At 44.5% G+C, this 27,037-nt stretch overlaps 1 protein-coding gene across 1 annotated transcript; it reads left to right on the forward strand.

Annotated features, from left to right (window-relative positions):
* The first annotated feature begins 248 nt into the window (after positions 1-248).
* On the forward strand, positions 249-27,037 carry LOC129053504 (active breakpoint cluster region-related protein-like). The gene is made up of 8 exons (XM_054545536.2): positions 249-423; positions 15,392-15,471; positions 16,029-16,129; positions 18,587-18,752; positions 23,924-24,046; positions 24,740-24,815; positions 25,773-25,877; positions 26,753-27,037. Exons 1-8 carry the CDS (start codon positions 249-251, stop codon positions 26,920-26,922), a joined length of 996 nt encoding a protein of 331 aa, XP_054401511.2. The 3' UTR covers positions 26,923-27,037.

Here is a 27,037-nt window from a genome sequence, read left to right on the forward strand (position 1 = left end):
TTGTACACCATCTAGAGATGATTTAAATGTGCATGTAAAGTGCATAGGTTACATGGGAATACTACAGCATTTTATATCAGGGACTTGAGTATGTACAATTTTGTAGTCTTGCTGAAGGCTGATTCTGCAGGCTTCCTAGTGGTGATGTAAAGATTAGAGGAATGTTTGCAAAGGGCACAAAGCGTGTTCTCTGAAGGAACTGAATCTCAGTTAGCACTCACACCCAGGATGGACTTTGCCCAGTGCACATGGGCTATGAGAAGAATGCACTTGACTTTTTTGGCAGCACATACATTTCAGTGCTCACACTTAAGAGACTCGATGTGGATGGTAATGGCCATCCAGTGCTTGAGGATCCAGAAATTTTTGCCAGAATGGTGGGCCCATCAGAGCAAGAAGAACTGGAATTTGTGTGCTTAAACGGTGATATTCTCTGCTTGATCTTACATACTGGGAAGTAAAATTTATAGGGACAGAAAGTGGAGTAGAGATTACCATGGTTTGAGAGTAAGGATGGAGGAATTATTTCTTAATGTGTAAAAAACTTTAGTTTGGTATGTGAAACTTTTAAAAATATTTGGTTACATTAGACTGTTAAGATATTTTATGCCAATGAATTGTAACATTTCAAAATTAGCCTAGACCACATAGTGAGATCCTGTCTCAAAAAAAAAAATTAGTTGGTTGTGATAGTGCATAGTTGTATTCCCTGCTACTTGACAGGCTGAGGTGGGAGGATCATTTGTGTCCAGGACTTCGAGGCTGCCGTCAGTGGTGACTGAACAACTGCACTCCAGCTTGAGGAACAGAATGAAGACCCTGTCTCTAGAAAATAAAATGGAAGTAGTATATTTTGTTATGTATATTTTGCCACAATTAAAAATATATAGAAGTGCTTTTTTTTGTTCTTGTGTACTTTTTTTGGTTGTCAGAACTTTGATTTTGAGATGGCTATGTGTTTACATGCTGACATAAGAAGTGATACAGAGAGACAATCTACACTTTATCCAGTTTTCTTCAATGGTAACTTCTTGCAGAAGTACAGTATCATGTCAAAACCAGCATACAGACATTGATATAAAGTATGAACCAGTTCTATCACCACAGATATTCCTTATGTTGCCTTTTTAGGTTACATCCACTGTCATTCCAGTTGCATCTTCCTAACTCCTAGTAGCCACTATCTAGTTCATCATTTTTATAGTTATTTCATTTTTAGAATTTTGTATGATAGGAATCTACATAGTATGCATATAATTGACTTTATTCACTTAGTATAATTCCCTGAAGATTCATTCATGTTGTGTGATTCACTAACTTGCCTTTTATTGCTAATCAGTATTCTATTGTTTACATGTACCTGCTTGTTTAGCTACTCACTTTGACAGACATTTATGTTGTTTAAATTATTCTGCTATTATTAATAAACATGCTGTGAGCATTCTTGAACAAATGTTTTTTGTGTTAAAATATGTTCTCATTTCTATGGCATAAATGCCCCAAAATACGTATGATTGCTGGGTAGTACGGTAGTTACATGTTTAGTTTGACAAGAAATTGCAAGTATATTATACTTTAGTGTGGCTCTACCATCATTCATTCCCCCTGGCAATGATTAATACTTATTTCCTCTGCATTGTCAGCAACATTTGGTTTTGTTACTATTTTTTATTTTAGTTATTGTTGTAATAATGTTATTATGGCTGTAATTTGCATTGCCTTCTTGGTTAATGAGAATGAATATTGTTTCATTTCTTTTTTTTGTCTTTTTTGTTTTAGCTTTTTCTATTTATTTTTTTGTAACATCTTTTCACATTTTTTTGCCATTTATATATGCCTTTGATTAAATATGTTTTTAATGGCTTTTTCCAATTTTCGAATTGGACTTAGTTTTTAAAACTGTTGAGTTTTGGCAGTTCTTTATATACTTTGGTTAATAGTTGTATATTAGGCTTGTAAAGCTATACTCCTGGTCTATATCTTATCTCTTCATCTTCTTAATAAGGTCTTCCACAGCAACAAAGTTTTTAATTTTGCTGTGTTTCACTTTATTGATTTTTTTTTCCTTTATGGTTCATGCTTTGGTCTCAAATAAAAAACTCCCTGTATAGCTGTAAATTTGCAAGAATGTCTTCTATCTTCTTTTTCTACAGGTTTTATGATTTTGTAGTCTACATTTGAGTCCATGATTTAAAATTTTTATGATTTTTTTATATGAGGTGTGATATTTAGGTAGAGATTTTTTCTTTGTTCTCAAATTTCTTTTGGTTAAAATGAGGCAAATATAGTCTCTCAAAAATATCTTCCATTTAGGTCCCTGAACTGTAAGAATAAGTTCCTTGGCATTTTGTTTGGGCTGGCCAGAGTTGGGGTTGGGACTAATGGTGGGTCTGGCCCCCAGATATTTTAACTGGAGTTGTTGCTCACACTCCTGATCTGAGGAGTTAAGAAAACAATTCTTGTGACTCAATATTGTGCTAAATAACAGAGTTCCTGCACCAGTTCCCATTATTTTTATGAGTGGCTTCCTATATCCTGAGGATGTTTTGAGTCCAACCTGGTAACACTTGGACTGCCCCACACATTCATTTGACATACTCATGTGTAGGGCAGAAGACATCATGTTCCATGTCTTCTTGATGTCACGTAGCTGGGAAACCATTAAGGTCATGTAAATGGGCAGAAATTGTTATAAAGTGAGCACTTTCATCACATTCCCACTTGTGATGGTGTGTAGCTGAGGTGATGGTCAAATTCCTGGGCAGTAAGCTCCTGGCAGAGTCAAGAAGGACTGTCCTGGCCCAGTGCTCACTGAGGCCCCCTTTCTCCTGCCCTGCTCAGACAGCAGTCTCCCTTCTGCCCACACATCAGCCTCTCTCCGTGCTATTCCCTGTAGCCTTTTTTGACAAAGCAGATCTGCTGATGGCAAACCCTGCCTCACATTCCCAGTGTTGGCTTATCAGGGTGGTTCACACATTTTTCAGGAGGCTTCGTTTTGCCACACCCTTTCTCACCCCACCTGGATGGGGCTAGGGCAGGTCCCAGTCCATCTGGGACTGGCCCATCACAGCTCAAGCATCCTCCACTCCTTCCATCCCCAGGGAGGTTTGACACGGCCTTCTTCTGTTGGACCTTCCACCCACTCTGCTAAAACCAACCCATCCGCATGAGCTGCACTTATTTACCTGGGTGGCTCTTCCCCTGTACTAGCAGCCTTGGGAACAGGGTCCCTGAAACTGGAGCTTCCAGACTGGTAGCATTTTGCCTATTTATGAGGCAGCATCTTGGGTATATATATATGCACATTTTTTCCAGGGAGGAAATGGATAGCTTGTTTCAGATTCCCAAAGAGAATCAAGACTTAAAAAGAACTGCTGCCTGTGGCACCTGTTCTCTGCATCCTTTCCTGGTACATAATTAATATGCACAGGTCAGATAATACTTGTCATTTCTGCCCATGATTTTGTTCATAGTTTCAGCTGGTGTCATGTGCAGCAATGCACCTATACATCTTCTCATGCCCCAAAGAAAATGAATTAACAGACTCTGAAAGTTGTTTATTTTTTGTTTGTTTTTTTTTCAGGGGTGGTACTTAATGCAAAAGAAGGTAGGTGATAGAATACTTTTGCTCTTATCTTAGAAGCTGAGTAGGGGACTTTCTACAACTGGGCTCCAATAGAAAAGGAGGAACTTAATTTTGCAGTATTTGAAAAGCTTAAGTTGAGATTACAGAACTCAAAAGATTGTGTTGCCATGGCTATCATCATGACTTATGAAGATATAGCCAATTTTGGTGTTGCTTTTCTGCTTCCCTTCTTCCCTCCCTCCCACCCTTCCTTCCTTCCTTCCTTCTTTCCTTCCCTCTCTCCTTCCTTCCTTCTCGCTCTTTCTTTCTTGCTTTCTTTTTCTTTCTTTTCTTTCCATCTTTTCTCTCTCTTTCTCTCTCTATTTCTACTCTTTCTCTCTTTCTGTCTCTCTCTGTTTTCTCTCCTTTCTCTCTTTCTCTCTCTCTCCTTTCTTTCTTCTTTCTTTCTTTTTCTTTCTTTCTTTCTTTCTTTCTTTCTTTCTTTCTTTCTTTCTTTCTTTCTTTCTTTCTTTCTTTCTTTCTTTCTTTCTTTCTTTTTCCTTCCTTCCTTCCTTCCTTTCTTCCTTTCTTTCTTTTTTCTCCTTCTTTCCTTCTTTCTTTCTTTTTGGTAGGAGAGGGAATGGGATCTCTCTTTGTCACCCATGCTGGTGTGCAGTGGCCTGATCACAGCTCACTCCAGCCTTGACTCAATCCTCCCACTTCAGCCTCTCAAAGTACCTGAGGTGGAAGTGCATGCCAGCTAATTATTTTGTAGAGACAGGAGTCACTCTGTTGCCCAGTCTGGTCTCAAACTTCTTGGGACCAGCAATTCTCCTGCCTCAGCCTCCCAAAGTGCAGGAATTGCAGGTGTGAGCCATTATGTATGTCTTTTTTTTTTCTTTTACATTTTTAATTTTAATTTTAAGTTCCAGGGTACATGTGTAGGATGTGCAGGTTTGTTACATAGGTAAATGTGTACCACGGTGATTTGCTGCACCTATCAACCCATAACCTAATGGTATTAAGCCCAGAATACATTAGCTATTTTTCCTAATGCTCTTACTCTCCCCAACTCAACCCCTGACAAGCCCCAGTGTGTGTTGTTCCCCTCCCTGTGTCCATGTGTTCTCATTGTTCAGCTCCTACTTATAAGTGAAAACATGTGGTGTGTGGTTTTCTGTTCCTGTGTTAGTTTGCTGTGGATAACAGCTTCCAGCTCCATCCATGTTTCTGCAAAGGACATGATCTTCCTTTTTATGGCTGCATAGTATTCACTGGTGTATATTTTCTACATTTTCTTTATCCAGCCTATCATTAATGGGCATTTAGGTTGATTCCATATCTTTGCAGTTGTGAATAGTGTTGCAATGAGCATATGTGTGCATGTATCTTTCAAATATAATGATTTATATTCCTTTGGGTATATAGCCAGTAATGGGATTTCTGGGTCAAATAGTATTTGTTCTAGATCCTTAAGGAATTTCCACACCATCTTCCACAATGGTTGAACTAATTTACATTCCCACCAACAGTGTAAAAGTATTCCTATTCCTCCACAACCTTGCCAGCGTCTGTTGTTTATTGACATTTTAAGAATCACCATTCTGGCTGGTGTAAGATGGTATCTCACTGTGGTTTTGATTTGAATTTCTCTAATGATCAGTGATGTTGAGCTTTTTTTCATACGCTTGTTAGGGTGACTACATAAATGTCTTCTTTTGAGAAGTGTGTGTGTTCAGGTCCTTTGTCCGCTTATTAATAGGGTTGGTTTTTTTTTCCTTGTAAATTTGTTCGAGTTCCTTGTAGATTCTGGATATTACATCTTTGTCAGATGTATAGATTGCAGAATTTTTCTCCCACTCTGTAGTTGCCTGTTCACTCTGATGATAATTTCTTTTGCTGTACAGAAGCTCTTTAGTTTAATAAGATCCCATTTGCCAATTTTGGCTTTTGTTGCGATTGTTTTTGGTGATTTCATTCTGAAATCTTTGCCTGTGCCCATATCCTGAATGGTATTGCTTAGATTTTCTCCTGGGTATTTTTAGTTTTGGTGTATTGAAGTCTTAGTCCATTTTGCTTTAATTTTTCTATAAGGTGTAAGGAAGGGGTCCAGTTTCAATTTTCTGCATATGACTAGGCAGGTCTTCCAGCACCATTTATTAAATAGGGAATCATTTCCCCATTGCTTGGTTTGTCCAAGATCAAATGGTTGTAGATGGGTGGTCTTATTTCTGAATTCTCTATTTTGTTCCGCTGGTCTACCTGTCTGTTTTTGTACCAGTACCATGCTGTTTTGGTTACTGTAGCCTTGTAGTATAGTTTGAAGTCCTGTAGCATGATGCCTCCAGCTTTGTTCTCTTTACTTAGGATTGTCTTGGCTGTATGAGCTCTCTTTTGGTTTTACATCAATTTTAAAGTAGATTCTTCTAATTCTGCAAGTAATGTCAATGGTAGTTTAATGAGAATAGCATTGAATCTATAAATTACTTTGAGCAGCATAGATGTTTTCACAATATTGATTCTTCCTATCCATGAGCATAGAATATTTTTCTATTTGTTTGTGTCCTCTCTCATTTCCATGAGCAGTGGTTTGTAGTTCTCCTTGAAGAGGTCCTTCAGTTCCCTTACTAGCTGTATTTCTAGGTATTTTATTCTCTTTGTAGCAGTTGTGAATAGTTCATTCATTCATGATTTGACTCTTGGCTTATCTATTTTTGAAGTATAGGAATGCTAGTGATTTTGGCACATTGATTTTGTATCCTAAGAATTTGCTGAAGTTGCTTATCAGCTTAAGGGGCTGTTGGGCTGATGATGGAATTTTCTTGATACAGGATCATGTCATCTGCAAACTGAGACAATTTGACTTCCTCTTTTCTTATTCAAATATGTTTTATTTCTTTTTCTTGCCTGATTGCCCTGGCCAGAAATTCCAGTACTATGTTGAGTAAGAGTAGTGAGTGAGGACATCCTTGTCTTGTGCCAGTTTTCAAGGGAAATGCTTAGAGCTTTTGCTCATTCAGTATGATATTGGCTGTACGTTTGTCCTAAATGGCTCTTATTATTTTGAGGTGCGTTCCATCAATACCTAGTTTATTGAGAGTTTTTAACATAAAAGGATGATGAATTTTATTGAAGGCCTTTTCTGTGTCTATTGAGATAATCATGTGGTTTCTGTCTTCAGATCTCTTTATGTGATGAATTATGTTTGTTGATTTGTGTATGTTGAACCAGCCTTGCATCCCAGGGATGAAGCCAACTTCATCATGGTGGATAAACTTTTTGATGTACTGCGCTGGATTCAGTTTGCCAGTATTTTATTGAGAATTTTTGCATCAATGTTCATCAGGGATATTGGCCTGTTGTTTTCTTTTTTATCGTGTATTTGCCAGGTTTTGGTATCAGAATGATGCTGACCTCATAGAAGAAGGGAGTAGTTTCTCCTTTTCAGTAGTTTGGAATAGTATCAGAAGAAAGGGTATCAGTTTTTTTCTGTACTTCTGGTAGCATTCATTGGGAAATCCATCTGGTCTTGGGCTTTTTTGGTTAGTAGGTTATTTGTTACTGCCTCGATTTCAGAACTTGTTATTAGTGTATTCAGGGATTCGGCTTCTTTCTGGTTCAGTCTTTGGAGGGTGTATGTGTCCAGGAATTTATCCATTTATTCTAGACTTTTTAGTTTATTTCCATAGAAATGTTTATAGTATTCACTAGTGGTTGTTTCTATTTCTCTGGGGTCACCGGTGCTATCCCCTTTATCATTTTTTTATTGTGTCTATCTGTTCTTCTCTTTCTTATTAGTTTAGCTAGTGGTCCACCTATTTTATTTTTTTTTTCAAAAATGGTATACTGGATTTATTGATTTTTTGAAGTATTTTTCATGTCTCTATCTCCTTCACTTCGGCTTTGATCTTGGTTATTTCTTCTAGCTTTTGGGTTTGTTTGCTCTTGGTTCTCTAATTCTTTTAGTCATGATTTTAGGGTGTCAATTTGAGATATTTCTAGCTTTTTGATGTGGCATTTAGTGCTATAAATTTCCCTCTTAACACTGCTTTAGCTATGTCCCAGAGATTCTAGTATGGTGTCTCTTTGTTCTCATTTGTTTCAAAAAACTTCTTGATTCTTTTCCCTTAATTTTGTTGTTTACCTGGGAGTCATTCAGAAGCAGGTTGTTCAATTTCTATGTAGTTGTGTGGTTTTGTATGAGTTTCTTAATCCTGAGTTTTAATTTGATTGTGCTGTGGTTTGGGAGACTGTTTGTTATGATTTCAATTCTTTTGCACTTTCTGAGGAGTGTTTTACTTCTGATTATGTGGTCAATTTTGGAATAAGTGCCATAGGAGAATATAAATTCCATCTGTGATGGATTGAGATTTCTGTAGATGTCTATTAAGTCCACTTGATCCAGAGCTGATTTCAAGTCCTGAATATCCTTGTTAATCTCTAATATTGGCAGTTGAAGTCTCTCACTATTGTTGTGTGGGAGTCTAAGCCTCATTGTAGGTCTCCAAGAACTTGTTTTATAAATCTGGGTGTTCCTGTATTGGGTGCATATTTATTTAGGATAGTTAGCTCTTCTTGTTAAATTGATGCTTTACCATGATGTGATGGACCTTCTTTGTCTTTTTTGATCTTTATTGGTTTAAAGCCTATTTTGTCAGAAACTATGATTGCAACCGTTGCTTTTCCTTGTTTTTCATTTGCTTAGTAAAATTTCCTCCACCATTTTATTTTGAATCTATGTGTATCTTTGCATGTGAAATGGGTCTCTTGACTACAGTATATCAATGGATCTTGACTCTATCCGGTCTGCCATTCTGTGTTTTTTAATTGGGGCATTTAGCCCATTTACATTGAAGGCTAAATTTGTTTGTGTGAATTTGATCCTGTCTTTGTAATGTTAGCTGGTTATTTTGCAGACTTGTTGATGTAGTTGCTTAGTAGTGTCATTGATCTGTGTACTTCATTGTGTTTTTGTAGTGGCTGATAACAGTTTTTCTTTTCCATATTTAGTGCTTCCTTCAGGAGCTTTTGCAAAGCAAGCCTGGTGGTGATGAATTCTCTCACCATTTGATTGTCTGAAAAAGATTTTATTTCTCCTTTGCTTATGAAGGTTAGTTTGGACAGTGAAATAATAAGTTGTAAATTCTTCCTTTGAAGAATGTTGAATATTGGCTCCCAATCTCTTCTGGTTAGTAAGGTATCTGCTGAGAGGTCCACTGTTAGAATGATGGGCTTCCCTTTATAGGTGACCCGTGCTTTCTCTCTGGCTGCACTTAACATTTTTTCCCTCATTTGACCTTGGAGAATCTGAAGATTATGTGTCTTGGGGTTGATATTCTCATAGAATAGCTTATTGGGGTTCTCTGGATTTACTGAATTTGAATGTTGGCCTATCACGCTAGATTGGGAAAGTTCTCCTGGATGATATCCTGAAGTGTGTTTTCCAACTTGGCTTTGTTCTCCCTGTCTCTTTCAGTACCTGATCAATTGGAGGTTCAATCTTTTTACATAATCCCATAATTCTCAGAGGTTTTGTTCATTCTTTTTAATTCTTTTTTTTTCCCTAATCTTTTCTGTCTGACTCATTTCAGCAAGACAGTCTTCAGGCTCTGATACCCTTTCTTCTGCTTGGTCTATTTGACTATTGATACTTGTGTTTTCTTTCTGAAGTTCTCATGTTGTATACAGTCTTTCAGCTGTATCAGGTTATTCATAATCCTCTCTAAACTGGTTACTCTAGTTAACACCTCCTGTAATGTTTTATCGGATTCTTATCTTCTTTGCGATGAGTTAGAATACACTCCTTTAGCTCAACAAATTTTGTTCTTATCCATCTTCTGGAGCCTACTTCTGTCACTATATCCATCTCAGCTTCAGCCCAGTTCTGTGCTCTTGCTGGAGAAGTGTTGTGATCATTTGGAGGAGAAGAGGTTGTCTGGCTTTTTGAGTTTTCAGCATTTTTGCATTGATTATTTTTCATCTACATGGGTTTATCTATCTTTAATCTCTGAGGATGCTGAACTTTGGATGGAATTTTTGTGGGGAGTTTTTGTTGTTGTTGTTGTTGCTTCCTATTTGTTTTTCTTTTAGCAGTCAGGCCCCTCTACATAGGGCTCCTGTGGCTTGCTGGGGGTCCACTTTTTACCCTATTTGTCTGGGTCCTTCCTGGAGGTAGGTCCTTCCTGGAGGTACCATCAGTGGAGGCTGCAGAACAGCAAGGGTGGCAGCCTGCTCCTTCCTCTGGGAGTTCTGTCCCAGAGAGGCACTGACCTGATGTTAGCTGGAACGCTCCTATATAAGGTGTCTGGAGCTCCTGTTGAAAGGTCTCTCACCCAGTCAGAAGGAGTGGGATTAGGGACCCACTTAAGCAGTCTGTCTGTCCCTTGTCAGAGCAGGTGTGCTGGACTGGGGAGGATTCCTACTGACTGGGTGTCCCTGATTCTCCAGAGTCAGCAGCCAGAAAAGACTGACAGCTGATCCACAATACCACAGCAGCCCCTTCTAATAGGGGCTAGTCTCAGGGATATCAGAGTTCTGTCCATAAATCCCTGGCTGGGAATGCTGAAATTCCCACAGGGAGGACTCTCTGGCTGAGAAGGAGTGGATCCAGGTCTCACTTAAAGAAGCCGTCTGGCCACTAACTTCCCCAGCCACTGAACTGCACTGTAGAGAATTGCTTCCAAGACAGAAAACCTAATTTCACTGGCACGCAGCAGGGGAAAATGGCTGACTGCAGCCACACTGATGGTGGCTGCCCCTTTCCTGCCAGAACTTAGCTTTCTTAGGCAGCCTCCAACCTGCTGCACTGACCAGTGTGGATGTCAAGCCAGTGATTTTAGCTTCTGGGGTTTTGTAAGCATAAGGCAGCCTGGTTCCCTGGCTTCAGTCCCCTTCCCTTGGGAGTGAACAAATTTCCTTCCTCATCGGAGTTCCTGGAACAAGGGTATGCAAAAAATTCCTGTGTCTCAGTGCCTGTTCAAGTGGCTACCCACCTGAGCAACCCTCATGAGTCTGCACAGCTCTGTGCTTCGGATCAAAGGCCCGGTGGCATGAGCTTATAAGGGGACCTCCTGGTCCACAGCTTCCAATGACCCATGGGAAAAGCATGGTTTTTAGGAAGAAGTAGCACCGTCCCTCACCACCTCCCTTGGCTCAGAGGAGGAAGCACCTTTTGTCATGTGCAGGTCCCAGGTGGGCCCTCACTCCACCTTACCTTTCCTCACTCTCAGTGGGTTGCGCCAACTGCCTCATCAGTCACAATGAAAGAACCTTGGTACCTCAACTGAAGATGCAGAATTTACCCGTGGTTTTCATCCTTTTTGGTGAAAGCTGCAGAGCAGAGTTGTTTCTTTCTTTTTATTGTTATTATTATACTTTAAGTTCTGGGGTACATGTGTGGAGCGTGCAGTTTTGTTACATGGGTATACATGTGCCATGATGGTTTGCTGCAGCCATCAACATGTCATCTACATTAGGTATTTCTCCTAATGCTACTCCTCCCCTAGTCCCCCACCCCCCAACAGGCCCCAGTGTGTGATGTTCCCCTCCTTAGACTGCAAAAAATTTTTCCCATTCTGTAGGCTGCCTGTTGACTCTGATGATAATTTCTTTTGCTGTGCAGAAGCTCTTTAGTTTAATTAGATCCCATTTGTTGATTCTGGCTTTTGTTGCCCTTGCTTTTGGTGTTTTAGACATGAAGTCTTTGCCCATTCCTATGTACTGAATGGTATCGCCCAGGTTTTCTTCAGGATTTTTATGGTTTAGTATTTACATTTAAGTCTTTGCTCCATCTTGAGTTAATTTTTGTATAAGGTGTAAGGAAGGGGTCCAGTTTCAGCTTTCTGCATATGGCTAGTCAGTTTTCCCAACACCATTTATTAAATAGGGAATCTTTTTCCCATTGCTTGTTTGTGTCAGGTTTGTCAAAGATCAAATGGTTGTAGACATGTGGTGTTATTTCTGAGGCCTATGTTCTCTTCCATTTGTCTGTATATTTCTTTTCTACCACTACAATGCTGTTTTCTTTACTGTAACCTTGTAGTATAGTTTGAAGTCAGGTAGTGTGATGCCTCCAGCTTTGTTCTTTTTGCTTAGGGTTGACTTGGCTATGCAGGCTCTTTTTTGGTTCCATATGAAGTTTAAAGTAGTTTTTTCCAATTCTGTGAAGAAAGTCAGTGGTATCTTGATGGGTAGAGCATTGATCTATAAATTACTTTGGGCAGTATGCCCATTTTCACCATATTGATTCTTCCTTTTCATGAGAATGGAATGTTCTTCCATTTATTTGTGTCCTCTCTTCTTCCCTTAAGCAGTGGTTTGCAGTTCTCTTTGAAGAGGTTCTTCACATCCGTTGTAAGTTTTATTCCTAGGTATTTTTTTCTCTTAGCAATTGTGAAAGGGAGTTACCTCATGATTTGGCTCTCTGTATTATTGGTGTATAAGATGCTTGTAATTTTTGCAGATTGATTTTGTATCATGAGAGTTTGCTGAAGTTTCTTATCAGCTAATGGAGATTTTGGGCTGAGATGATGAGGTTTTCTAAATATACAATCAAGTCATCTGCAAACTGAGACAATTTGACTTCCTCTCTTCCTATTTGAATACACTTTATTTCTTTCTCTTGCCTGATTGCCCTAGCCAGAACTTCCAATATTATGTTGAATAGGAGTGGTGAGAGAAGGCAGCCTTGTCTTGTGCTGGGTTTCAAAGGGAATGCTTCCAATTTTTTCCCATTCAGTATGATATTGGCTGTGGGTTTGTCATAAATAGCTCTTATTATTTTGAAATACGTTCCATCAATACCTAGTTTATTGAGCATTTTTAGCATGAAGGGCTGTTGAATTTTGTCAAAGGCCTTTTTGTGTCTATTGAGATAATCATGTGGTTTTTGTCACTGGTTTTGTTTATCTGATGGATTACATTTATTGATTTGCGTATGTTGAACCAGACTTGCATCCCATGGATGGAGCTGACTTGATTGTTGTGCATAAGCTTTTTGATGTTCTGCTGTAGTCAATTTGCCAGTATTTTATTGAGGATATTCACTTCGATGTTCATCAGGGATATTGGCCTAAAATTTCCGTTTTTGTTGTGTCTCTGCCAGGTTTTGGTATCAGGATGATGCTGGCATCATGAAATGAGTTAGGGAGGAGTCCCTCTTTTTCTATTGTTTGGATTAGTTTCGGAAGGAATGGTACCAGCTCCTCTTTTTACCTCTGGTAGAACTTGGCTGTGAATTTGTCTGCTCCTGGACTTTTTTAGTTGGTGGGCTTTAATTACTGCCTCAATTTCAGAACTTATTATTGGTCTTTTCAGGGATTCGAATTCTTCCTGGTTTAGACTTGGGAGAGTGTACATGTCCAGAAATTTATTCATTTCTTCTAGGTTTTCTAGTTTATTTGAGTAAAGGTGTTTATGGTATTCTCTCATGGTAGTTTGTATTTCCAGGGCTCAGTGATGATATTCCCTATATCATTTTTTATTGCGTCTATTTAATTTTTCTCTTTTCTTCTGTATTAGTCTGGCAACTGATCTATCTATTTTGTTGATTTTTTTAAAAAAACTATCTCCTGGATTCACTGATTTTTTTGAAGGGTATTTTTGTGTCTCTATCTCCTTCAGTTCAGCTCTGATCTTAGTTATTTTTTGTCTTCTGCTAGCTTTTGAATTTGTTTGCTCTTGCTTCTCTAGTTCTTTTAATTTTGATGTTTGGGTGTCAATTTGCTTTCTCTTGTGGGCATTTAGTACTGTAAATTTCCCTCTACACACTGATTTGTATCCCAGAGATTCTGTTATGTTGTCTTTGCTCTCATTTGCTTCAAAGAACATGTTTATTTCTGCCTTCATTTCATTATTTACATAGTAGTCATTCACCAGCAGGTTGTTCAGTTTCCAAGTAGTTGTACAGTTTTGCGTGAGTTTCTTAATCTTGAGTTCTAATTTGATTACACTGTGGTCTGGGAGACAGTTTTTTATAATTTCAGTTCTTTTGCATTTGCTGAGGATTTCAGTTCTTTTGCATTTGCTGACCAATTATGTGGTCAATTTTAGAATAAGTGTGATGGGGTCCTGAGAAAAGTTTATATTCTGTCAATTTGGGGTGGAGAGTTCTATAGATGTCTATCAGGTCTGTTTGGTCCAGAGCTGAGTTCAAGTCCTGAATATCCTTTTTAATTTTCTATCTCATTGATCTGTCTAATATTGACAGTGTATTGTTAGTCTCCCACTATTATTGTGTGGGAGTCTAAGTCTCTTTGTAGGTCTCTAAGAACTCACTTTATAAATCTGAGTGTGTCTGTATTGGGTGCATATATATTTAGGATAGTTAGCTCTTCTGTTTCATTGATTGCTTTACCATAATGTAATACCCTTCTTTGTCTCTTTTGTTCTTTGTTGGTTTAAAGTCTGTTTTATCAGAGATTAGCATTGCAACTCCCACTTTTTTTTTGTTTTCATTTGCTTGGTGAATATTCCTCCATCCCTTTATTTTGAGCCTGTGTGTGTCTCTGCATGTGAGATGGGTCTCCTGAATACAGCACACCAATGGGTCTTGACTGTTTGTCCAATTTGCCAGTCTGTGTCTTTTAATTGGGGACATTTAGTCCATTTATATTTAAGGTTAATATGGTTATGTGTGAATTTGATCCTGTCATTATGATATTAGCCAGTTATTTTGCCCATTAGTTGATGCAGTTTTTTCCTAGCATCGATGATCTTTACAATTTGGCATGTTTCTGCAGTGGCTGGTATTGGCTGTTCCATTCCATGTTTAGTACTTCCCTTAGCAGCTCTTGTAAGCCAGGTCTAGTGGTGACAAAATCCCTCAGCATTTACTTTTCTGTAAAGGATTTTATTTCTCCTTCACTTATGAATCTTAGTTTTGCTGGATATGAAATTCTGCTTTGAAAATTATTTTCTTTAAGGATATTGAATATTGGCCCCCACTCTCTTCTGGCTTGTAGAGTTTCTGCAGAGAAATCCACTGTTAGTCTCATGGGCTTCCCTTTGTGTATAACCCGACCTTTCTCTCTGGCTGCCTTTAGCATTTTTTTCTTCATTTCAACCTTGGTGAATCTGAAGATTATGTGTCTTGGGGTTGCTCTTCTTGAGGAATATCTTTGTGGTGTTCTCTGTATTTCCTGAATTTGAATGTTGGCATGTCTTGCTAGGTTGGGGAAGTTCTGGGTAATATTCAGAAGAGTGTTTTCCATTCTTGGTTCCATTCTCCCCATCACTCTCAGGTATAGCAATCAAATGTAGGTTTGGTCTTTTCCCATAGTCCCGTATTTCTTGGAGGCTTTGTTACTTCCTTTTTATTCTTTTTTCTGTAATCTTGTCTTCTCACTTTATTTCATTAAGTTGATCTTCAATCACTGATATCTTTTATTCCACCTGATCAATTTGGCTATTGATACTTGTGTATGCTTCATGAAGTTCTCATGCTGTGTTTTTCAGCTCCATCAGGTCGTTTGTGTTTTTCTCTAAAGTGATTATTCTAGTTAACAATTCATCTAACCTTTTTTCAAGGTTCTTACCTTCCTTGCATTGGGTTAGAATATGCTCCTTTAGCTCAGAGTTTGTTATTACCCACCTTCTGAAACCTACTTCTATCAATTCATCAAACTCATTCTCCCTCCAGTTTTGTTCCCTTGCTGGTGAGGAGTTGTGATCCTTTGCAGGAGAAGAGGCATTCTAGTCTTTGGAATTTTCAGCCTTTTTGCACTGGTTTCTCCCCTTCTTTGTGGATTTATCTACCTTTGGTCTTTGATGTTGGTGACCTTAGGATGGGGTCTTTTAGTGGACATGCTATTCTTTTCTGTTTGTTAGTTTTCATTCTAACAGTCGGGCCCCTCTTCTTCAGGTCTGCTGGAGTATCCTGGAGGTCCAATCCCTACCCTGTTTACTGGGTATCACCAGCAGAGGCTGTAGAATAGCAAAGATTGCTGCCTGTTCTTTCCTCTGGAAGCTTTGCTTCAGAGGGGCACCTGCCAGATGCCAGCCAGAGCTCTCCTGTTTGAGATGTCTGTTAGCCCCTACTGGGAGGTGTCTCCCAGTCAGAATACATGGGGGTCTGGGACCCACATGTGGAGGCATTCTGACACTTAGCAGAGCTTGAACACTTTGCTGGGAAGTTGGCTGCTCTTTTTAGAGTCATCAGCCAGGGACATTTAAGTCTGCTGAAACTGCACCCACAGCTGCCCCAGGTGCTCTGTCCCAGGGAGATGGGGGTATTATCTATATGCCCTTGACTGGGGCTGCTGCCTTTTTTTCAGAGATGCCCTGCCCCAAGAGGATAAATTTGGCAGTCTGGCCACAGCAGCCTTGCTGAGCTGCAGTGGGATACACCCAGTTTGAACTTTCTGGCTGCTTTGTTTACACTGTGAGGTGTAAACACCTACTCAAACCTCAGCAATGACAGATGCCCCTCCTCCCACCAAGCTCCAGTGTCCCAGGTTGATCTCAGACTGTCCTGGTGGAAGTGTCGGAGAGCTCCCGGAAGCTGCGGCATGTCTTCCTCTTTACCGATGTCCTACTGTGTGCCAAGCTGAAGAAGACCTCTGCAGGGTGAGTGTGCAGGTCCAGGGGCACAGGGTGCGGGAGAGAGGCCAGACCCTGCCACCCATGGAGCCTTCAGCAACTTTGTGGGTTTTTTTCTTTTGAGAGAGGGTCTTGCTCTATTGCCCAGGCTGGAGTGCAGTGGTGTGATCTTGGCTCACTGCAACCTCTGCCTCCCGGGTTCAAGTGATTCTCCTGCCTCAGCCTCCTGAGTAGCTGGGATTACAGGTGCACGCCACCACGCCACCATGACTGGCTAATTTTTGTATTTTTAGTAGAGACGGGGTTTTGCCATGTTGGCCAGGCTGGTCTCAAACTCCCGACCTCAGGTGATCTGCCCGCCTCGGCCTCCCAAAGTGCTGGGATTACAGGCATGAGCCACCGCACCTGGCCAGTTTTTTCCTTGTAAAAACTATATTAATTCACTTAATTTCACTACATAGCCTTTTTTCCTGAAAGTAAGTCGTGTTTTTAATTATAAAGATAATATAAGGACATTGGAGGAAACCCCGTCCCCCACTGAAGCATGAGGTCCGCCTCCTGCCACGCTGCTTCCTTCCCTGTTTTTAAATGTTCTCATGTTTCTTCACACAGTCATAAACACAGTGAATGCCCAATTTGGGGCTCTGCTTTTCTATTTCGTGTCATAAGCATTTTCCCTGTTGCTGCCTCATCTTCATAATCATCCTTTTACTTTCCTGCATGATGTTACCAGTGGATGTGCCATCGTCTACTTAAGCATTCTCTTTTTATTAGACATCTCTGAATTTCTGCTAACTGCAGTGCTGTGAATATTCACCACGTCTCCTGCTACTATTTACTGAGGGTTTAGGCCATGCCAGGTGCCATGATACATGCTTTGAATACATGATTTCTAGTCCTCCCACCACCTCCACAAAGTAGCGACTGTTGTTCCCTTATCATAGATGAGAGAAGAGTCTTGGTGAAGGTAAATAAGTGGCCCGAGCTTGCACAGCTAGAGGCACAGGTGGGACTGGAACCCCAAGCTGACGTGCAAGCTCCTTTGTGCCTCCTCCTCTCTACCTGGGAATGTGGGTCTGCTCTGTGCCTTGAGCAGAGAGGCTCATTCTGTGTTCATTCACACATTCTTCCACCCACACTTAGTGATCACCTGCAATGTGCCAAGAACACCCCTTCTCACGGCTGAGAAGCGGCAGTCTGGATTCAAACCCGTGTCTGTGGGTCTCGTTTACCACCAGGCTATCTTGCCTCTCCCTTCAGCCCTTCCTGGCTGGCTGTGCCCCCAAGTACAGCACAGGGGACTCCAAAGCCAGTGCATTATACCACCAGGCTATCCTACCTCTCCCTTCAGCCCTCCCTGGCTGGCTGTGCCCCCAAGTATAGCTCAGGGGGAGCAAGCCATGCGCCCACCACAACACTCAAGGGTCAGAATGAGAAGTGCAAATCTGAGTCCTAGGGGAAGGATCGATTATTAGGAACTTCAATAAAGGGATGACTGGCTGGGTGCGGTGGCTCATGCCTGTAATCCCAGCAATTTGGGAGGCCAAGGCAGGTGGATCACCTGGGATCAGGAGTTTGAGACCACCCTGGCCAACATGGCAAAACTCCGTCTCTACTGAAATTATAAAAATTAGCCGGGTATGATGGCAGGCACCTATAATCCCAGCTACTCGGGGGGCTGAGGTAGGAGAATCGCTTGAACCCTGGAGGCAGAGGTTGGAGTGAGTGGAGATCGCACCATTGCACTCCAGCCTGGGCAACGAGCAAAACTCCATCTCACAAAATAAAAATAATTAAAAAAAAAATAATAATAAAGGACATGACTCCCTGGAACTAGATCATGTTTGAGATAGTTCTGAGGCAGAGATGGCGACAATAAGCACACATGCCTCTGCCTGTCGTCCTTTGCCATGCAGACATTACTAATCACATATGGCTCTGCCTGTCATCCTTTGCCATGGCAGACATTACTAATCAACTAGGGCACACTTTCTTGCTAGACTTGGATATGGCTTTGTAATCCTCCACGCAGTGTTGACCCACGTGACCTCTCGATAAGAGGTGGCATTCGGAATAACACCTGTATTCCGTTGCTAGCCTGAAGGATATTGAACACGGATAGTCTAGAAGGGAGGGAGGGGATTGTGGTGGGGAATAGGAAAATGCGAGCCCATCCAGGAGGGCTTTGCTTTTCTTGATACCTAAGTGGTTTGGGATGTTTGACAACATGAGTCATCTGGGCCAGAAGCCTGGTAAGGTGAAGAGGCGGAGTTGCTCCCTGCAGGCGGGGTGGACCCCAGAACCCAGCTTTCATCACTCCACGTGTGTGTTTCCCAATCAGGCTCCTCAGCAGCAGGGATCGTTCTTGCTTCTGGCAAGTTCTCAGTCAACTCCTGTCAGTGGTTCTGTGGTTCTGGACCCAGGAGTGGAGGCTGGAAGAGCCAGGCTCCCTCTGGCTCATGGCTCCCTCTGGCTCGTTTGCAGGAAGCACCAGCAGTATGACTGTAAGTGGTACATCCCCCTGGCCGACCTGGTGTTTCCATCCCCCGAGGAGTCTGAGGCCGGCCCCCAGGTGCACCCCTTCCCAGACCATGAGCTACAGGACATGAAGATGAAGATCTCCGCCCTCAAGAGTGAAATCCAGAAGGAGGTGAGCAGAGCTTGGTATTTGAGCCTGGGGCCCTTTGAGCCAGCTGTGCTGGGGGAGGTGGAGGCGGGAAGTTGTAAGATTTGAGAGTTTGAGAGGGAGCCTTCAGTATGTAGTTACTAAGGGAAAGACCCCGACTATAGTAGCTCTGAGCAGATCGAGGGGGTCAGTGCTCAGGATTTCATGGGGCTAACATGGAAAGTGCCCTGGAAAGCAGTGCATGTTGAACACGATAGAAAGGGGAAGCAAGTAGCTGGGTGCAGTGGCTCGCACCTGTAATCCCAGCACTTTGGGAGGCCAAGGCAGGCGGATCACTTGAGGCCAGGAGTTTGAGACTAGCCTGGCCAGTGTGGCAAAACCCTGTCTCTACTAAAAGTACAAAAATTAGCAGGGTGCGGTGGTGGGCACCTGTAATCCCAGCTACTCGGGAGGCTGAGGCAGGAGAATGGCTTGAACCCAGGAGGTGGAGGTTGCAGTGAGCCAAGATCATGCCATTGCACTCCAGCCTGGGCAATAGAACGAGATGCTGTCAAAAAAAAAAAAAAAAAGTGGAGGTAGGGGGAAGCAAGAGAAGAAAAAGCAGGCTTTTGTAAGGAAAAGCAGGACCTGTGCAAGGAAAAAGACCTGGGAGGCCTCTCAGAAACCGACAGATCAAGTAGGCAAATAAATAAGGAGAGAGAGGACCTGAATGCCACAATTAACATGCTTGACTTAAAAATGCAGAGAAGCTTGTGTCCTGACAGAAAACTGAGATTCTTTTCACACACGTTTGGGACATTCACATTTATCCTATAATAGGTCACTAAGGAAATCTCAAAATTTTTCTACAAGTTGATAGCATACAAGTCATGTTCACAGACCACAGTGGAGTAAGATTAGAAGTGAACAAGAATATTGGTCAGCCTGGGTGCAGTGGCTCACACCTTTAATCCCAGAACTTTGGGAGGCTGAGGTGGGTGGATCGCCTGAGGTCAGGAGTTCAAGATCAGCCTGGCCAACATGGTAAAAATCCATGTCTACTAAAAATACAAAATTATCCAGGCGCGGTGGATCATGCCTGTAATCCCAGCACTTTAGGAGGCCCAGGCAGGCAGGTCACCTGAGGTCAGGAGTTTGAGACCAGCCTGGCCAACATGGTGAAACCCCGTCTCTGCTGAAAATGCAAAATTAGCCTGGCGTGGTGGCTTGCGCCTGTAATCCCAGCTACTCAGGAGGCTGAGACAGGAGAATTGCTTGAACCTGGGAGGCAGAGGTTGCACTGAGCTGAGATTGTGCCACTGCACTCCAGCCTGAGCAACAGAGTGAGACTCTGTCTCAAAAAAAAAAAAAAAAAAAAAAAAAGAGTATTGGTTTGGAAAGTTCAAACTGACAAGGTAAAGAAGAAATCAAAATTCAAAATGGGAACTGCAAACTGTTTACAGCTGCCTGGAAATGAGCGTACTCAATACCAGTACCCATGGATGCAGCCAAACTGCTGTTTAGAGGAACATGCATAGCCCTCAGTTCACATAACAACAGTGTCTAGAGGAACATGCATAGCCCAGTGTCTAGAGGAACATGCATAGCCCTCAGTGCACATAACAACAGTGTCTAGAGGAACATGTATAGCCCTCAGTGCACATAACAACAGTGTCTAGAGGAACATGCATGGCCCTCAGTTCACATACTCAACAACAGTGTCTAGAGGAACATGCATAGCCCTCAGCGCACATAACAGCGGTGTCTAGAGGAACGTGTATACCCCTCAGTGCACATAAAAACAGTGTCTAGAGGAACATTTATAGCCCTCAGTTCACGTAACAAGTGTTTAGAGGAACATGCATAGCCCTCAGTGCACATATCAGCAGTGCTAGAGGAAGGCACCACAGGAGGAGCCTCCCCGGAGTTGCAGGAAGGGCCTGGAGTGGTCTGGTCAGCTTGGTCTGTTTTTCTCACCTCTCAGGTTCAGCTTAGGCCTCACCACCCCTGGGAAGCTTCCCTGACAGCCCCCCCCACCACAGTCTGGGTTGGGTGCCCTGTCCCCAGATCCTGTGGCGTTGCTTAAATGCTACTGAATTGTAATTGCATTGTCAGCCTCCTCTCTTCCCCGCTAGAATTTGAACTCCAGTGACAGTGCTATTTTCTTCTGTTCTGTGTTCCTAATATTCAACACTTAAAAAATAGGTACTTAGGGTCCAGCATGGTGGTTTATGCCAGTAATCCCAGCACTTTGGGAGGCCGAGGCAGGTGGGTCACTTGAGGCCAGGAGTTCAAGACCAGCCTGGCTAATGTTGTGAAGCCCTGTCTCTATGAAAAATACAAAAATTAGCCGGGTGTGGTGGTGGGTGCCTGTAATCCCAGCCACGTGGGAGGCTGAGGCAGGAGAATTGTGTGAACCCGGGAGATGGAGGTTGCAGTGAGCCGAGATCGTGCCACTGCACTCCAGCCTGGGCAACAGAGTGAGTGGGACTCCATCTCAAAAAAAAAAAAAAAAAAAAAAAAGTAGTAAACAAACAATTATTGAAGAAAACATGATCAGATGGCCTCTCTGAGGGTTCTTTCAACTCAAGCATCTCCCTTTGAACAGGGGAAAGCAAGATCACCATTACAGCCCCAGGAATGTTCAGGGCTGGGGGATGTCCTAGGACGGAGGGTCCAACTTGGGGTACATCTGCCCACAGGGCTCCCTTGCCAGCACAGCTGTCCCCCTCCTGAACGGCTGGGCCCTGCCCACAGTCCCCACCCGGGAGCATCCTGCATGCCTGTTTCCCACCCGCCCCTGGGAGGCTTCCTGCCCCTGACCGTTGCCCCAGCTGTGCAGACATGGCCTTGTGCCCAGTCAAGTCATCACTCACTGAGCCCCACTGGCTGCGCTGCCTGGGGTGTGCCGGGTGCCTCATGGATATCCCTGTCCAGTGGAGGAGGCAGACACGCCCCTTGCTGACCACAGTGTGTGGCACATGTGAGTCACTGGAGAGGCACAGGTGCCATCCTCTGACTCACAGAAGAAGCAGTGATTTGGGTTTTTTTGTTTGTTTGTTTGTTTTTGAGATGGAGTCTCACTCTGTCACTGTCACCCAGGCTGGAGTGCAGTGGCACAATCTCGGCTCACTGCAACCTCCACCTCCCGGGTTCAAGCAATTCTTCTACCTCAGCCTCCTGAGCAGCTGGGATTACAGGCATCCGCCACCACGCCCAGCTAATTCTTTGTATTTTTAGTAGAGACGGGGTTTCACCATGTTGGCCAGGCTGGTCTTGAACTCCTGACCTCGTGATCCGCCTGCCTCAGCCTCTCAAAGTGCTGAGATTACAGGTGTGAGCCACCGTGCGGCCTTGTTCTTTTAATAATAATTTTTAAAACTTTCATGTTTTTTCTAATCACCAGTGTAATACTGGCTGGTTATAATGAGAAATGCTCATAGTACCAGCATGTACAAGGTAAAGCTGGTCACCACCCGCCTCCCATTGCTGACAGTTTGAGGTGTATTCTTCTGAACTCTTCTTTGCTTATACTGTTGTGTGCCTGCGTGTGTGTGTGTGCGCGCATGTGTGTCCAATGAGACTAGACTACGTGTGCTGTTTTGCAACGTTAGCATTTCACTCCACAGTGGGTCTTTGAGCCCTTTGGATGTATCAGATTCTTTTTTTATTTCTTTTTGAATGGAGTCTCGCTCTGTCACCCAGGCAGGAGTGCACCGGTGAGATTTTGGCTCACTGGAACTTCCGCCTCCCGGGTTCAAGCAATTCTCGTGCCTCGGCCTCCTGAGTAGCTGGGATTACAGGCGCCCACCACCAGCCCGGTAGTTGTTGCATTTTTAGTAGAGATGGGGTTTCACCATGTTGGCCAGGCTGGTCTCGAACTCCTGACCTCAAACGATCCACCCACCTCGGCCTCCCAAAGTGCTGGGATTACAGGCATGAGCCACCGCGCCCGGCAGTATCAGATTCTTTTTAACAACTGCATCCTGCTCTGTCGCTTGGCTGCGTACAAATGTTTTTGGATGTTTGGATTGTTTCTGATTCTTCGCTCTTAGCAGGCAAGTCGACAGTAAACATCACTGCAGGTGTCTCTGCAGTAGGTTCCCTCCAGGTGGGATGGTCAGGGCAGGGTGAGTGTACACGTAATTGACAGGCTTACCTCTGAAAAAGCTGTGACTGATGGCATTCCCCTTGCGGTGTGTGAGGGTGACTGTCCCCCACAATGTCACAACACTGGCCGTGAACATTCATTACAATTTTGCCAGTCCAGTCGGTTAAAAAGAACAAAACACTGTAGAGATGAATTCTAACTGAGGAGCTTGAGGATGGCCTTGGGAGCTGAGACTTGAAGCATAATGGTGGTTAATAAAAGGGAGGCAATCCTTTATGAAACAGACAGAAACTTGGAACATTGAGGGGGCAGGCTCTGCCCGCAGAGGATGAATGGCTGGTGAGAGGGGGAGGCTGAGCCGAGGGGGCCGGGTGGGTTGTCTGCCAGGCAGGGAGGCTGGAACCCTGCCATGGGGGCCTGGGTGCCAGGCTAGCAGGTGGGGCTTGAGGCTGAAAGGCGTCCGAGGTTTCTTTAAGCAGGTGTCTCTGCTGTACTCAGGATTTAATGTGTAGAGGCAGCAGAGTGACAGTACAGAGAGGCTAATGCTACTGTAATATTTGTATTATTTAGGGTTCCCAAGATGAAGGAGGCATAGCACCCCGCACAGGGCCACGTGGGGAGGTGCCAGCTTTGAACAGGAGGCAGGAGTGGAAAGAAAGTGTGGCCACAGCTTTTCTGTGGAGAAACAGGGCAGGGAAAGGGCTTGGCACCAGCTGGCTTCCGTTATGTTGGCAGCCCTGGCTAGAGGGGTGGTCTCTAGTGACCTGGTCCCTGGCCCTGGGTGACGTGGGGCAGAGGAGATGCTAGCTTGGCGAGTGAGCGTCGGGTAGAGAAGGTGGATGGGGACGTGGGCTCTGGATCAGTGGGTGTGTGTATGAAAGCTGTGCTCACAGGGCGTCACTGACAGTCCTAGGAATTAGCGAGCCCTGCGGGGGAGCAGCTTCTCACCCAGCTACCCACCTCTCCTGCCACAAGATGTCAAAACATCATGAAATACGGAAAATGTAAAGAGCACGATTAACACACAGCAGAGTGTCGTGCTTAGTGCTGCTCGTGAAAAAGGCCCAAGTGTGAGGGAAACCCTCTGTGTCCCTGTCTCCTGCAGAAAGCCAACAAAGGTCAGAGCCGGGCCATCGAGCGCTTGAAGAAGAAGATGTTTGAGAATGAGTTCCTGCTGCTGCTCAACTCCCCCACAATCCCGTTCAGGATCCACAATCGGAATGGAAAGGTCAGGACGGGTGGGGGTGGGACCAAGACAGCCCCTTCCTTAGTCCAGAGTGGCCCACTGTGTGGCTCCTGGCCCTGACCTGTAGGAACCGGAAACTCAGGCCCCCTTTTCCTAAGGAGGCTGCCGTGGCTCCAGCTGTTGACTCGCTCTCCCCACTTGTGTGGAATGAGTGCCCTCTGCTGGCCGTCCCTGGCACAGCCGCTCCGGTCACCTTGGCTTCCCAGGAAGGAGCTCCCCCTTCACCCACCCACCCCCACCGCCTCCTCCTGCAAGGTCAGCCGTGCCTGGATAAGGAGGAGCTTTGGGCTGGGCAAGGTGGCTCACGCCTGTAATCCCAGCACTTTGGGAGGCTGAGGCAGGCGAATCACCTGAGGTCAAGAGTTTGAGACCAGCCTGGCCAACATGGCAAAACCCCGTCTCTACTAAAAATACAAAAATTAGCCAGGCGTGGTGGTGGGCGCCTGTAATCCCAGCTACTCAGGAGGCTGAGGCAGGAGAATGGCGTGAACCCGGGAGGCGGAGGTTGCAGTGAGCTGAGATCTTGCCATTGCAGTAGAGCCTGGGCAACAAGAGCCAGACTCCGTCTCAAAAAAAAAAAAAAAGATAAAAGGAGCTTTGTTGGGGTCCCCAGGATCTGGGAATACGCTTGGCCTGACTGTGGTCACCCACTTTATTCTTGTCTCCTCTCTTCAGAGTTACCTGTTCCTCCTGTCCTTGGACTATGAGAGGTCAGAGTGGAGAGAAGCAATTCAGAAACTACAGAAGAAGGGTAAATTCCTGCCTCTTCCACACTCCCCGATGATGTCTGTGGCAATGATGGGCCTTTTGTATTTCTAAGCGTTTCATGTCCAGTATCACATCTTTGGTCCTCGCAGTCACCCTCAGAGGTGCCAGGGATGGGTATTTAAGGATGTTACGGATTGAGACCCAAAGAATCTAACTGATTGGCTTAAAGACATGGTGATTTAGTCCTGGGACTGGACCCAGAGCCCAGCCTGGGCTTTCTGTCTCTCTCTAACACACACACGCACGCACGCATGCACACACGCACACAGACGCTGGGTGCTGTGGCTCACACCTGTGATCCCAGTCAGGACACACACACACACACACACACACACGCTGGGTGCGGTGGCTTACGCCTGTAATCCCAGTCAGGACACACACACACACACACACACACACACACACACACACACACACACACACACACACACACGCTGGGTGCGGTGGCTCACACCTGTAATCCCAGTCAGGAGTTTTGAGATCAGCCTGGGCAACGTGGTGAAACCCTGTCTGTACTAAAAACACAAAAATTAGCCAGGCATGGTGGCATGCACCTGTAATCCCAGCTACTCAGGAGACTGAAGCAGGAGAATCCCTTGAACCCGGGAGGCGGAGGTTGCAGTGAGCTGAGATCACAGCACTGCACTCCAGCCTGGGCGACAGAGTGAGACGTCATCTCAAAAACAAAAACAAAAACAAAAACAAAACGCATACACCACACACACACACACGCAAACCTCTTCAGTTAGATTCTCCTACTCTGACCCCTCTCACAGCATCTACATCAGTCCCCCTGTGTCCACAAATCCTTCCCCCTCCCTCGCAAGGACCAAGTCTGCCCCAGGGATTAAGCCGTCTTCCTGCAGCAGACCCCAGGGAAGAGCAGCCAGTCCTGGTGGACCAGTGCCCACGCTCCCTTCTCTCTCGGCTCTCCCTCCAGATCTCCAGGCCTTTGTCCTGAGCTCAGTGGAGCTCCAGGTGCTCACAGGATCCTGTTTCAAGCTTAGGACTGTACACAACATTCCTGTCACCAGCAATAAAGACGGTAAGCTCGGGAACCTGAGGTTGCCCAGCCGGCAGGTCCCAGCCCCCAGAGCGTGGCCGGCTTCCCGTAAGGACCCAGACAGACACGTGGCTGTAAATGGCTGATCCCTGCTCAGCTGTGCTGAGACTGTTCAGTGGCCAGGGACACAGAGAGCTTGGGTAGGGGCGACTGTCTACTGACTTCCCAGATGACCCCAGCTTTTCCTCGGGCCCCTCTTTCTGACTTAGGAGAACTGGCACCCTGGTGCACTGAGATTGTGCTGTTAATATATTCATGAGAGAGCGGAGCCGGTAGATAAAATGGTGTATGGGAAATGAGGCTGGAAGTTTCCAGGGACCAGCTCTTGAAAGGCCTCGAATCCCAAGCAAGGGAGTTTGGAATTCATGCTGTAAGCCCAGGAGTCCATGGGGGTTTTGAGCAGTGGGGAGCTGTGATCAGGGCTGGGAACTGACCGGAGTGGGTGGATTCTAGCTGCCTGTGTGCTGGGAAAGGGTCCACTTGGTGAACGGGGTCCTGAAGGCAAGTTTTCCTCGACATAGGAGGGGCCTGGGCCTTCTCTCTTCCGTTAGCAGAGTGATTTATCCTATTGGTCAGTTTTGACTGCCAGGATAGGCAGGATTTGGAGGGAGAGACAGTACCCATGGGGAATGGTACTAAGTCCCTGGGCCAGGATGGTGGGTGCGCTGGACCTACCCCGGGCAGCTCACATCCAAGGCAGCCGTGGCCTTTGGAAACTTTTTCATCTGGCCACCAGGTGGTGATGTTGGACCAAGACCCAGCTGAGTCTCATACCCCGTCTGCCTCCCACCGGCCTGGGATGGAGGCCGAGGGAGCCGCTGACCACCCTCTACCCTGGGGGCTTTTCTCTCTTGCAGACGACGAGTCTCCAGAACTCTATGGCTTCCTTCATGTCATCGTCCACTCTGCCAAGGGATTTAAGCAATCAGCCAGTAAGTGCCCTGGCCAGGACGAGGTGGGGTGGGCCATTGTGGATTCTGCACTGCTCTGCTCTGCCCAGGATGGGGCCCTGCCAGCACGCCTTTAGACATGGGACATTCCCCTGAAGGCCAGAAACCAGCTCCTCTTGGCAGGGAGGTCACCCCTGGCCTTTATCTCCAAAGTCCTCTTTCTCAAGCCCTCCCTGAAGCTGTCTGAAACCT

Source organism: Pongo abelii, chromosome Y (genome assembly GCF_028885655.2).
Source record: "Pongo abelii isolate AG06213 chromosome Y, NHGRI_mPonAbe1-v2.0_pri, whole genome shotgun sequence".
NCBI lineage: Eukaryota > Metazoa > Chordata > Mammalia > Primates > Hominidae > Pongo > Pongo abelii.

What these genes read in the sequence shown, in the direction of transcription:
- LOC129053504 (XM_054545536.2), top strand. Translation starts at nt 249, where the DNA reads ATGGGCTATGAGAAGAATGCACTTGACTTTTTTGGCAGCACATACATT. An exon ending in TCCACAATCGGAATGGAAAG is followed by an intron (nt 24,047 to 24,739) that starts GTCAGGACGGGT and finishes TCCTCTCTTCAG; the next exon opens with AGTTACCTGTTCCTCCTGTC. An exon ending in TGTCACCAGCAATAAAGACG is followed by an intron (nt 25,878 to 26,752) that starts GTAAGCTCGGGA and finishes TCTCTCTTGCAG; the next exon opens with ACGACGAGTCTCCAGAACTC.